The sequence below is a fragment of the Triticum aestivum genome, chromosome 7D, assembly GCF_018294505.1.
Source record: "Triticum aestivum cultivar Chinese Spring chromosome 7D, IWGSC CS RefSeq v2.1, whole genome shotgun sequence".
Lineage (NCBI taxonomy): Eukaryota > Viridiplantae > Streptophyta > Magnoliopsida > Poales > Poaceae > Triticum > Triticum aestivum.
The window spans coordinates 601,438,973-601,451,918 of record NC_057814.1 but is presented as its reverse complement, the minus strand read 5'-3'; the positions used below and the strand labels follow the sequence as shown (position 1 = coordinate 601,451,918).

General features: G+C 43.8%; 1 protein-coding gene across 1 annotated transcript; it reads left to right on the top strand.

The window, feature by feature from the left end:
• Nucleotides 1-5,975: 5,975 nt before the first annotated feature.
• Nucleotides 5,976-8,485, top strand: LOC123166863 (aspartic proteinase nepenthesin-1-like). Its single transcript, XM_044584673.1, has 3 exons — nucleotides 5,976-6,491; nucleotides 6,803-6,912; nucleotides 7,192-8,485. Exons 1-3 carry the CDS (start codon nucleotides 5,976-5,978, stop codon nucleotides 8,483-8,485), a joined length of 1,920 nt encoding a protein of 639 aa, XP_044440608.1.
• Nucleotides 8,486-12,946: the final 4,461 nt, after the last annotated feature.

The window sequence follows — 12,946 nt, the reverse complement described above, 5'->3', positions numbered from 1 at the left end:
AAAGTAAGAAGAGGAAGAAGAAGAAGAAGAAGAAGAAGAAGAAGAAGAAGAAGAAGAAGAAGAAGAAGAGGAGGAGAAATAAATAAGAAGATGAAAAAGAAGAAGAAAAAAAGAGGAGAAGAAGAAAGGAATAGAGGAGAAGAAGAAGATTATTCTATTTCTTCTTCTTCTCCTCTATTCCTTTCTTCTTCTCCTCTTTTTTTCTTCTTTTTTTTCTTCGATCTCCTCCTCTATTCCTTTCTTCTTCTCCTCTTTTTTTCTTCATCTTCCTCTTCTTATTTTTTATTGGGTATGTCATTGTCGATATACCCCCCTCCCCGATAACTTTTAGTAAGTACTACTTAGAAAGTGTTTAATATAATTAGTTAGAAAAATAATATAACTAGTTAAACTAGTTTATTTTTAGTAAGTACTACTTTATTTTATTTATAGTAAGTGCTTAGTAGTTGAACTAGTTGATTTAATAAAACTACTTTATTTTACTATAGAAGTAGTTTATTTTTAGTAAGTACTACTTTATTTTATTTATACTAAGTGCTTAGTAGTTGAACTAGTTGATTTAATAAAACTACTTTATTTTACTATAGAAGTAGTTTATTTTTAGTAAGTACTACTTTATTTTATTTATACTAAGTGCTTAGTAGTTGAACTAGTTGATTTAATAAAACTACTTTATTTTACTATAGAAGTAGTTTATTTTTAGCAAGAAAATTAATAGAACTAGTTTATTTTTTTTAGTTCAAGCAATTATTCCCGCATCTACGTCGACGATGCCTATCCCGCATCCTCGTCGTCGACTCGGCGGAGGAGGCCTGCTTGACCAGAGGGGCCATGTCCGGGACTGGGCTCCGCCGGGCTGGTATTGGGAGGTGCTACCTTCCGGGAGGCGTAGGTTGGTGAGAAGCCAACCCGTCGTTGACCCGATCCTTGTTTGGTGGCGATCGCGTGGGCCAGTGATGGTGCCGAGGCTTCCGGACACCGCGGAGGTGGTACGTCACCGTGTCAGCGAGGAGGACGAGCACGTCCGTCGCTACATGGTTGCGTTGGAGGGCAGGTTCGACAATACCTGTGATGGTTCCTTCTCTTTGGGTGTCCACCGCCCGCGCCGATACCCGTCGGGTGCTACGGTTCTAGCTGTATTAGCGATACTATATGTATGATAGTATTCGAGGTGTATTAGTGATAATATTCGATGATGTACGGACGCAAGAGATGATGTAGTTTTGCTTATAACTGAATGCATGCTAATTTGAATACTACTTTATTTTACGATTTGGTTTTGCTTATTGAATGCTCAAATTGAAAAACTACTCCTACTTTGAATGCTAAAATTGGAGAGCACTGTGCAAGGCGTATGCATTTGATTAGTTGATAGCTTATAGGGTTTTTGTTTTTGCAGAAATCTAGGAGCCCCCTCCATCATCCCGGCCGTCGTCCCCGTCACCGACCCCCCCTCCGACCTCGAGGTGAGACCAGCCAAATCTCCATGTCAACATGAGTCCTATAAGATATTTTGAAATGTTTTTGCTCATATTTTCAACCATTGAAATGTAATGGCCATCAAGTTTGAATGCTCATATGATGTAGATAAAAACATGTATATTTCCATTCCGGCAAATTTCAAGCGCTCGATATGTCCTTTTTTAGAAAGATAATTAAACGATATTTTGGGTTGACTTTAAGTTTGTTGAGTCTCCACCATATATGAGAGGACGAAGAATCCCGACTGTTGTCGTGGGGGTAGCTTCTCCTTCGTTCCCGTGTGCTAGACAATTTGGTGTAATGCACTCGAGAACGAAAGGAGGAGCTACCATCACCGACGGTCGCAAATGTCAGACAGGAATCAGTGAGGGGGAGTCTCCACCATATATATATGAGAGGACAAAGAATCCCGACTATTGTCGTGGTGGTAGCTTCTCCTTCATTCCCGTGTGCTAGACAATTTGGTGTAATGCACTCGGGAATGAAAGGAGGAACTATCATCACCGACGGTCGAATATGTATACCACGTGAGCTGAGAGTTTTCAAGAAAAGACTCGACAGACCGATAGTCAACCCGTGATGAATAATAATGATCTAATTTAGGTTTTTTAGTACATATATTTAATTGTACAAGTTTAATATTTGAATTATGAACATAGGAAATGTCGTACTCGGACGACGAAAGTCTCCCGGGGGAGTGCGACTGGTGCCACGACGACCGAGGTCTGTGCGACAGGCCTCACCTAGACGAAGATCGGCGCTTCAGCATTAAGCTCGAGGAGACCTTCGATGTTGAAACGGTACGCAACGACGACAAGTGTTTTTTTCGTAATTAAGCACGACTTCAACTATTTCAACGTGTAATTTTCATCTTTTACAATTCGACTAGCTTATCCCATGCCATGCAAGACGCTATGTCTTGGAGAGGATGGGTTTTGAAGACCATGAAAGTATGGAAACAAAGAAAATTCACCTAAGGACCCATCATGGTATGGATTTCGACGTAAAATTGTACAATTCTGAGAGCGTAACCCATTTTGGTTGCAAAAAAGGGAAGCACTTTGCAAGATGTATGGTTTTCATGAGGATATGCTTGTCACCATGGATCTTGGTGATCCTGAAATCGAGCAAGACAATATGGACATTTGGGTCCTTGTTGATACGCCTCCAATTCTACCGCTATGTGAGTTTCTCAAACATAGTTATTAACTAATTTATATTGTTTATTTCAAAATAGTCGACAGCTTATTTCCATTGACAGCTTATTTTCATTCTTCAAAGAATGTGCGGAAGATGGTAGACAAAACCCACTACACCGATGGCTCCGAATTAACTTATCAGGAGAAAAATCATCTGATCGCATTTTGTACTGATCTTGAGAATTACAATATCTACAATCAAACTCCTCAACATTATGGTCAATACGTGCCACTAGTGCACGTGTTGAACTACGGTAACTACCATGGAGATACCCTAGTAAGATTTTTTACTATTACGACATCCGTGCATCTTTTGCATACTTCTAAAACTAGTACATCATTCCTAACTATGAAGTTATTACTATGTTTTTCAACAGAGAATCCCGATGGATTGTGTGCCTCATTTGATGTATCAGAATGGTAGCCTTGATGTTTTGAACATATATCTAGGTCATCCTACGAATCTCAACTGTCCATACCGGATTTCTAAAAGAAGTGGAGACATGCTAATCAAAGAATGGAAAAAATGTATGGATAGTCGTAAGGAGGTTCTTGGAAGCAAAAGGAAGCGAAGCGCAAGAATTGGAGACAGGATGATCTCCATTCTCCATAATGGAGAGTCAGGGTCTATATTGTTTTATGCTATTTTACCTTAAAGAGGGTATTTAGGTCCTACCTAATACTGATGATTATGTGCTAAGAACAATTAAGTAGGGTTGGTTCGATGACTATGAGGATGATGATCGTATGACTTGTTATTAATAACGAGTAGAAGTTGTATGATGATGATTAGTAGGACTTGTTATTATGATGATGCATGATGCGAGCATGAAGAGTTATTATATATCAGTGGGTGAAATGAACATGGATTGGATTGAAGTGAGGGCAACATGCATGTGGTGCATGTTGAAAGTAGTACAATCCAAACTTGATCAAGTTAGGATTAGTATTACTTTCGACATGCACCATATGTTGCCTTCACTTTAATCTAAGCCATGTTTAGGCATAGCAGTAGCGTTGGTAAACCAAGCACGGAGATAAGAGAGGACACTTCTCTCTATTAGCTAGCTAACAACCTAAATTAACCCCCAAAACCCCTAAACCACCCCCTTTCAAAAAAACAAAAACCTCAGCTCATGCCTGCTGCTGACGCATGGATGCCTTTTGGTCCCGGTTGGTGCCACCAACCGAGACCAAAGGCCCTCCTACCTGGGCTCGCCGCAGCGGCCACGTGGAGGCCCATCTGTCCCGGTTCGTGTAAGAACCAGGACTAATGGCCTAGGGCTTTAGTAACGACCATTTAGTCCCAGTTCCACAACCGGGACAGATGGGCCTTATGAACCGGGACAAATGGCCCTTTTTCTACTAGTGAGCAGTCCCCACCCACTCTCCCTGACGATCTCTGGCGTGCCACAGATGTCCACATCACCCTCTGGATTTACTCCGTTGTTACCTACTCTACCTATCAGCCTATCTCTTTTCTCCTAGTCAATTAGTACTATATTTTAAGTTGAGGATATTTGAAACCCACATAGATTATGAACCTCAAGTTTGATTTATGATTTATTTGCATATTTGTAATCCTCGCGATGAGACCTTTTAAAGAAGATCAGACACAAAAATATTTTAGTGAAATTTTAAACGAGATCGTGTTTAATAAAGTTTCACCGTGTTTCAAAATTTGATTTTTAAAACTTGTCGAAATATATTCGAGAATGTTCTTGTTTGAAAGTCCTCGTCACGAGAAGCACAAATATGCAGATGCATCTTCTATTGAAATTGTGGTGTATAAGATAAAATGATTTCTAATTTGTAAACATGTGAAAAAACATGTGGGGGTGAAGCAAGACATGAGACGGTGGACAAAGCATAACTTCTGTGCATTCTCTGGTGGATGAAGTATAGTAATAAATGGTTGATGTGACAAGACACAAGAGTAGTAGAATATGAAGGAATAGATGCAATTGAATAAGCAACATGCAATGAAAATAGAGCAGACCAGATCTGCATGCATCCGAATCTCCAAAAAATGGATGGCTTAGCCATGCACGGGATATCCCGTGCATGGTAGAACATCATTTCTCGCAACTTAACAGTCTTAATTCTTAAAGACTAATTTCTTCGAAGACTTGACATGGAAGCTCCTCCTCTGTACATGCATGCGCACTGTTTATCCAGAATTCGAAATGCACTACCTGACCATTCGGATTCCCTGGTTGATAAAGGAAAGACAGATTCACCCTGAACCTGAATCTCAATAATCTCTTCACTAGTGTTAACTGTTAAGGCTTCAGGATGCTTCTCTCGGTGATGGACAGTTATCTACATTTTTACTTTACTTCCTGCTAGCTTTTTTGGTAAAAGCAATTGCCTATAAGAGCTAAGCCTTGGCAAGCAGTTGCTTGATGAGTTAATTGCTACTTTCTGATGGTAACCTTTATTGAACCTTTAGATGTTTATATGGCTGAGAGACACTGGTGGTTGATGATTCCAGACTTTGGCCGAGCAATTGGGAGGCATATTGTTCGAATTTTCTCCCTAATTAGGATTCGATCATACGTCGCCATTGGAAATTCAGAAGTATTATGGATCAAAGAGAGCTACAGTGAGCAAATGTAGTTCCTGCTCGGTTCAGGGATGTTGCCACCCATGTCTGAATTCAAGCAAGCTGCGATTCAGCTCTAACGTTCGTGCTATTTTGTGTTGTGTATAGGACAGCTCTTTTTCGTTTGGTTTGAGTGCACGCTAAAGTTCCTAATGTTTGCTCGTACATGGGCTAAGTAATCTGGGCTAGGTACTTGTACGTTGATGGGTCTTTTATGGGCTTTCATAGAGACCGCGAAAAATAGTTGGCTCCTTTTATGGCCTCGCTCCCACCTAGTCCTTCTCTCTCATCTCTATGTGACCGCTAACCAGCAAACTCCTTATGCAGGTAACCTTATCAACCGTTGCTGCTACTGACGGGCCAACAATAGTTCCAGGTATAGAAAGCTCAACGGTAGATAGAAAAAGATAAGGAAGGGGAATGCAACACGAATCAAGAAGCAAATCAAATTGAATGGTTAAAAATGTTAGTGAATTATAGTGAATGAAATAAGCTAGTACTACCAGCAAACTCCTTGTTTGAATCTCTCGTGACTAGGGCCCGACCCGGTCCCCTTTCTTCTCCGGCAGTGACGATGGCCGGGAGTAGAGGAGGGACGTTTGACTTCATGCCAGACTCGAGAGCACCACCGTCGTATTAGAGCAGCGTGTGGCGGTTAGCGACTGTTGTTCTTCCAATTGCGGTGCTCCATGGGTTGGGGCTTGACCTTGTCGGTGGATATAACACCCTTCCAATTGTGGTGCTCCATGGGTTGGGGCTTGACCTTGTCGGTGGATATAACACCCTTCCAATTGCGGTGCTCCATGGGCTTGGGCTTGAACTTGTCGGTGGATGTAACACCGGCATCACCACTAATTATTTTGCATGCCTCCTTGATCTGGGGGATTGCCTACTCTTTTGGCTCATTCTTGAGTCACCATCTTGCTGATTGGGACAAGCAACGGGACGAGATAAGGTCGGGATCCCGTCGATTGGGTGCTGGTGATCCTTCTTCAATGTTTGTGATGGAGCCTTGGCACCCGCAGAACGTTCGATGGCATTCTTTCATAGCCTTTTCGGCAAATCCTGTGGCCGAAGGGTGGAACTTTTGCATCTTACCAGCTCCCTCTCGGCAAATCTGCCGAAAGGGAGGCAGTGTAGAGACAGTGTGGTGGCCACTTCTATTTTCCCTGGCATACGTAGCTGCTCGAGATACAGTGGTGGCGGTCATATTGTCGGAAGTTGTGTCGTGTGCAGCGACGACAAGGCTTGGACCTCCATCGGAGCTGCAATTTGGACCCAATTGCGTTTTATATTCTGAGATTAGGGCCCTCATGAAAATGTCTGGACTGGTTGTAATTTCCTTTCTTTTTGCGTCCTTGTTTGAGCTTTTGCAATGTGGCTGCTTTGAACTATGAAACCTTCTCGGACCTTCGTGCACCTATCTGTATTAAAGAAATGACATAAATTAATTCATAGTACATGAACGTGTGCAAAGGATACTCAACAAGCGATTATCGACTCATAATAAATGCAGGAAAATCCTCCTCTCTACGTGGGTCGTGAAAGAGATATGAAAATCTCAACAAGGAATTTTGGATTCCTAATAAATGCAGCCATACCCACATTTACATGGAGGGTTGCAAGGTACGTGAAACCCAACCCGGGATTTTCTTTTTATTCACATTAAATGCAGTCAAACCCTTCTCTATATGAAGTGTGCAAGGGATACGCAAATCTGAACAAAGAATTTTTGGTTCATAGTAAATGCAGCCAAACCCACCTCCAACAGTCCAGCTCTCGAGATAAAAGCATACTCACTATTGTGTGCACAAACCAACAGATTAGCCAGCCTTAGTTTGTCTGCATTGCTGCGACGGATTCCATTCATGGAGCTCGCCGTGCACGCTCTCCTCGTCCCTCTAGTGCTTGCGGCACTCCTCCACCCCGTCCTCATCGCCGTCGTAGTTGCCAATGCCACAACAGGCCGCAGCGGTGGCTTCAGCCTGCGCCTGGTCCCAGCCCCGGCTGGAACAGTACCATCCACGTCGACGACGACGGCTTCCTGCACCTAAACGGGCCAATTGGGCTCGACACCAACGTGCTTCGGCCGCACGTGCACCTTTTCCAAGGGAGGTACACCGTTGCCACCGGTGTCGGGATGGGCCATGGCCTCCATACGTACACCCTTGCGATGGAGATGACCAGCAGCCTGACGTGGATGCAGTGTGCGCCGATCCAACACCTGTTTCAGCAGGTGCCGCCGCCCTTCAACCCGGCGACCTCGCCGTCATTCCACCCACTCGCACCCACGAAACACATTTGCTCGCCGCCGGGGCACAACGTGTGTAGGTTCCATGCCACCCCCACCCGCCCCGGTGGCTCGCAGGCGAGTGGGGCGCTAGGCGCAGAGACCCTATCCTTCGCGGCCTCGGGCCACGGCGCCATGTTGGCGGTCATTCCTACCGTCATCATTGGTTGCGCGCACACCACCGCGAGTTTCAAGAGCCATGGGGTGGTCGCTGGCGTCTGTGGCCTGGGTAAGACGTACCCGTCACTCATCTGGTTCCTTCGTCGTGACGGCTTGCATCGCTTCTCCTATTGCCTCTTCGTGCCCGGGTCGGCAAACCAGCACGGCTTCGTCCGGTTCGGTAACGACATCCCGGTGGACACAAGGCACATGAGGAGCACCAGGATGCTCTACCCCGAGGATAGCTCCTACTTCGTCAACCTCGTCGGCATCAGCGTTGCCGGGTCGCGGCTGCGCGGCAACCTGGCGGAGGTGTTCAGGCGTCGACAGCTCGACGACGGCAGGTGGCATAGCGGGTGCGTGATCGACGCCGGGACACCCTGGGGTGTGATGGTCAAGGCTGCGTATGACATCCTGGAGCACACCCTGGCAGAGCACGGTAGGAGGATCGGGGTGACGCGGGTGCCCCGCACCAACTTCGGCCTCTGCTTCCGCGCAACCCGTGCCATCCTCTCACAGTTGCCGATGGTGACGCTGCACTTCGAGCATGAGCAGGACCTCATGCTCTCGCCGAATAAGTTATTCATCACGCAAGAGCAAGACATCTGCCTCACCGTGTCACCGAGCACACACATCACCATCATCGGCGCGATACAGCAACTGGGCACGCGCTTCATCTACGACCTTGTCGTCGACAGGGTCTACTTTGCCCCCGAGAACTGCAATGCCGACACCGGCGGCCAGGGTTGATCTTTCGTTTTTGTAGCGGCCAACCCAATTTGGTTTTGAAAAAAATAAACAATATTGTGAGTGTAATAAGCTGACAAAAAGAGCAAATATCTACAAACTAAAGAATGACTTTGCAGAAGGCTGAAATTCATTTTAATCGACTCCGCTGGCTTGTGGAGGGGAAAAATATCCGGTGCTCCCAACAATGGGATGTTACGCAGCTCCTGGATCACCTTGTGTGTGTGTGGGGGGGGGGGGGGGGTCTGCTCCTGCATCACCTCGTGCGTTATATCTGAGGCAGTGACGAATCTATCGGTGAGGGTTCTATAGGCTCGAGCCTAACGTCCAAAATTACAAAATTATTTTTACTACTAAGCATCGATAGGCCCAGCCCAGCAAAAGTAGACCATCCGGCCCATGTAAGCAAATTAGGCAGCCCGCACGGCCGAATGAGCATACATCATGCAGGCGGTTCCGAGCGCCCCTATGTCTCGCATTAAGCGAGACAGGAGGGCACCCCTCGCTGAAGCGAACCGCCAGTTGAGTCGGCCCACGCGCGGAAACACCACCCCGTTTTCTGTTTTGTTTTGTTTTTTGTTTTTGGCATTCTTTATGCAAGACATAGGAAGGAAATCGGCTCTTTTACATTAAGTAGGCCGCGACCTACAGTACATCATGAACTGAACACAGGGCGGAGTGACTAGCGTCGCTATCTCGTATCTAGGAAACCCGGGTTTGATACCATGCTGCGATTCATTTTCTTCCATGTCCTGTGTTATTTTTACTAGCTATTTTTTTGAGAATCTGCCATTATTACTTCCTACGCGCGCGAATGGTCCGGCCCAACGCGACGTGATAGAGGGAAAACCTTCAGCGAGAGCAAACTACCGTCTAGCTTAAAACCAGAAATAGTCGGGAGCTCCTATACAGCGCTGCAGGCGCCCGTTAACGATCCGGCACCTGCAGCGCTGCTAGCATGGGCCGGCCCACTAGCGTGCTGCCCCAAGTTTTTTTAATTTTTTTACCAAACTAAAAATATGAAATGAAGAAACGTTTAGAGATTTAAAGAAAAAAGTTCATCCATTTTAAAAAATTACGTTCATATATTTAAAAAAGTTCATAAATTTTGAAAAAGTTCATCAATTTGAAAAAAAGTTCATTAAAATTAAAAAAAATCATCCAATTTAGCAAAAATTCATTACATTTGAGAAAAGTTCATAGAAATTGAAAAAAGTTCATGTATTTTTAGAAAAAAATCATGGAACTGAAAAAAATTCATACATTTTCAAGACAACTGTTCATTAAATTTATAAAAAATTCATCAATATTCAAAAAAGTTCATCAATCTCAAAAAAGTTCACAGAATTTTCAAAAAAAAAATTCGTCAACCAGCGCCTAGATGGGCCGGCCCATTTACGGACGCCACAGGCGCCAGTTAACAAAATGCACGTTAACTGGCGCTTGTGGCGCCAAATAGGAAATGCCGAAATAGTCGCCATGGGCGGTTCCTATTTGACGCTTTAGATCATTTTGCAAACGGGCGCATAAAGTGCACACCTTAGCCGCGACCTGGGTCAGCCCATTTTGTGTTTTTCTTATATCCGTTGAAAGTGCAAAAATGGTACGTCGGTGTCATACCGAACTCGAGACATGTACTCTCACAGCGCGCCACGTAACCACTAGGGACATCGCAGACTTATGCATAGTAACTTCTTTTGTTCTTTTATTCTTCCCCTGGTTCGCATTTCTTTTTCTTTTTCTTTTTTCTGTTCCTTCTATTTTTTATTTATTTCTTTTTCTTAAATGCGCAATTTAAATTGATAAACTTTTTCTTCAACGACAAACTTTTTTCAAAAACCCGTGAACTTTCTCTCAAGTTGATGAAAAATTTTCAAAAAATTTTGAGCTCTTTTTAAAAATTTGATGATTTTTTTCAAATTCGATGATTTTTCCCAAAAATGATGAAATTTTCGCAAATTTGATAAAAAAATTAAATTTTGAGAAGTCCACGGTCAACAGGGTTAAATGATGAAATATAGCGGAGCCGAGCGAGCGAGGATCGATCTTGTAGCAACCAATCGAGCGATGCAAGCACCTTGCTAATGGGCCGGCAAATGAGATCGCGCGCGTGAGCGCCGGTACGGCAACTAGACTAGGAGCTCCCCCTCATGCGCGCGAGTTGTGTAGCGACTAGCGAAGCATGGAGGCAGCCGGCACGCTCTCTCCGCGACCTAGTCGCCGGACCAGTTCGGTGGCGGCGTCCGGAGACCGGCATGGTGGCGACACACAACGCAGACCTACCATACTATCCGAGGCTCCGAGATCGCCGCCCATCGAGGGAGCCAGCACGGAGAAAATGGCAGCTCGTCGCCCAGGCCCTTCAGTGCTTGCCAGATCCTTCACCGCCTATCTGTCACCCATCGCCCAGGCAGCCGAGGATCCCCTGCACGCCGCCAGAGTTCTTCTTCTCTCTCCATTTTCTTCTTTCTTGTTTTTTTGTTGTTGCTTGTTTAGTCCTGTGCTGCAGTGTGCTTTTGTGTCGTCAAATGTCAATCATTTATATGGTGTACGCTTTAGCTAGTTTAGTTCTAGTCAATAGCTTTTTTTGCGGGTGAAGTTCTAGTCAGTAGCTACTAGTTGGTTCTGGTTATCACAAACTAATTTGCGTCTTGTTTGATTATTTGTAGAAATGAAGATAAAGAAGACTTTGCACAGTTGGTTTGCAAGCAATTCAAATACGCCCCCCCCCCCCGCCCCCCCCCCCCCCCCCCCCCCTTTGGCTTCCGGAACATTTGCTCCCGGATGAACAGTAACTCAAAAAAAAGTGATAAAATGTTTTCAAAATATTCTGAATTTTTTGTGGATGTTCGTGTTAGTGTCGCAAGCATGCTTGACAATTTTCATGTGAAACGAAGCTATAGTGTTTCGTCGGTAAAAAAACAAATTTAGGGTGACATTTTGGGATAACATTTGGTTTTTCGATTTTTTTTTTGCACAGGCCAAAATGTTTAGCCTTTTTGCCTAAAACTTTGTAGGTAGCATTTGAATGTGACTATGAATACATAAAAAATTTATTGGTTTTTTTTACATTTCAAAATTCACTTTTTGCACGCAGGAGCACGTGCTTCCGGGAGCCAAATTGGATTTCTGACATAATCCCCTCTATACAACAAATGAGAGCATATTTTGCAAAACAGATTCAAATTTTGGTTCAACATTTGATATTTTTCAAAAATACAAAAAAATCTAGTAAATGCTACATGCTTTCAGTAGTAATCTTGTGGAAATTTTAGTATATTTGCACAAAATGATTGGGAGATAACCGATTTTCCTTTGAAAGAACATTTAGTTTTCTCAGCATAATCTTTGATCCCACCCTCCATTTTCCTTTTAGATTCACCACTGATCTGACGGGAAGGGACATGATCAATTCATTGAGTATTTACGTATGTCCCCTTGGAAGATTTGCTTCTTGCCCCATGTAAGCATCAACATCACAAGATCAAACATCGCATCATCCTGGCTTCATTACCCATAGTACATTAACTGGTTCATTACTTAACATGGTAGTCAACACTTAATATAACAGTCTACGAGCTTAGAGCTTAGACCATTACCACTAACATAACCAGGTTTGCAGAATATACAACTAGCATCATCATTTTCAAATTATACAAGCAGCATCACTAGGTTCCCAGACCAACTATGTAGTTCTCAGGCCAAATACTACTTAACATAGCTAACTATTGGATTCATACATTTAAAAAAAACTATTGGATCGATAAAGTTAATTCATCTCATATGGCCTTGATCTTGAGAAGCTTGTCCTTACTCCCATATCCCAACTTTTAGCATGTTAGCAATGGTGAATTCTCTCTTCTTCATCTCCTCCTTAAAGCAAATCTATATCCTGTTTGATATCATCCCTCTCTTTCTTTAGATTCCCATAATGCGTCACGTGTTTGAGAGATCTGAATGCTCCTTACCTCCTTGTAGTTAATATTCTATTGCCGCATGCCCTTGTCAATCTCCATGTTTGCCCTCTAGAGCTCTTCCTTCGTCCACATTTCACTATTCTCATTTCATCTCTTCTATTGGTGCATCTCATGTACGTGCCTCTCTTGCCAATCAAATAGTTTACTCACATCATCAATAGGCTTCTCTTTTGCAGGTTCACTTCCTCATCCTCCTTCTTAAGCTCACTCACCTCTCTCTCATGAGTTTGCTTTTTTCGACAAAGGGTGGATTTTATTAGCTTAAAATGGAGCATCAAGAGGATACAAACACAATGAGCCCACACCCGGCCTCTGCATAACGAAGGTGCAAACAACCAATACCAATACACACACACACTGATACCTAGTAGTCATATAAATTCAAAGCTATGTAGGGGGGGGGGGTCTAAGCGATCAGTTTCACAGTCGGCAAACTATAGCAATGACCATATCTTCACCAACCATCTCATGGCATCACATCGATGAT

Coding starts and splice junctions, on each gene's coding strand:
- LOC123166863 (XM_044584673.1), top strand. CDS start 5,976: ATGGGTTGGGGCTTGACCTTGTCGGTGGATATAACACCCTTCCAATTG. Junction 6,492..6,802: donor CTCGAGATACAGTGGTGGCG/GTCATATTGTCG, acceptor TAATAAATGCAG/GAAAATCCTCCTCTCTACGT. Junction 6,913..7,191: donor TTTACATGGAGGGTTGCAAG/GTACGTGAAACC, acceptor TCGTCCCTCTAG/TGCTTGCGGCACTCCTCCAC.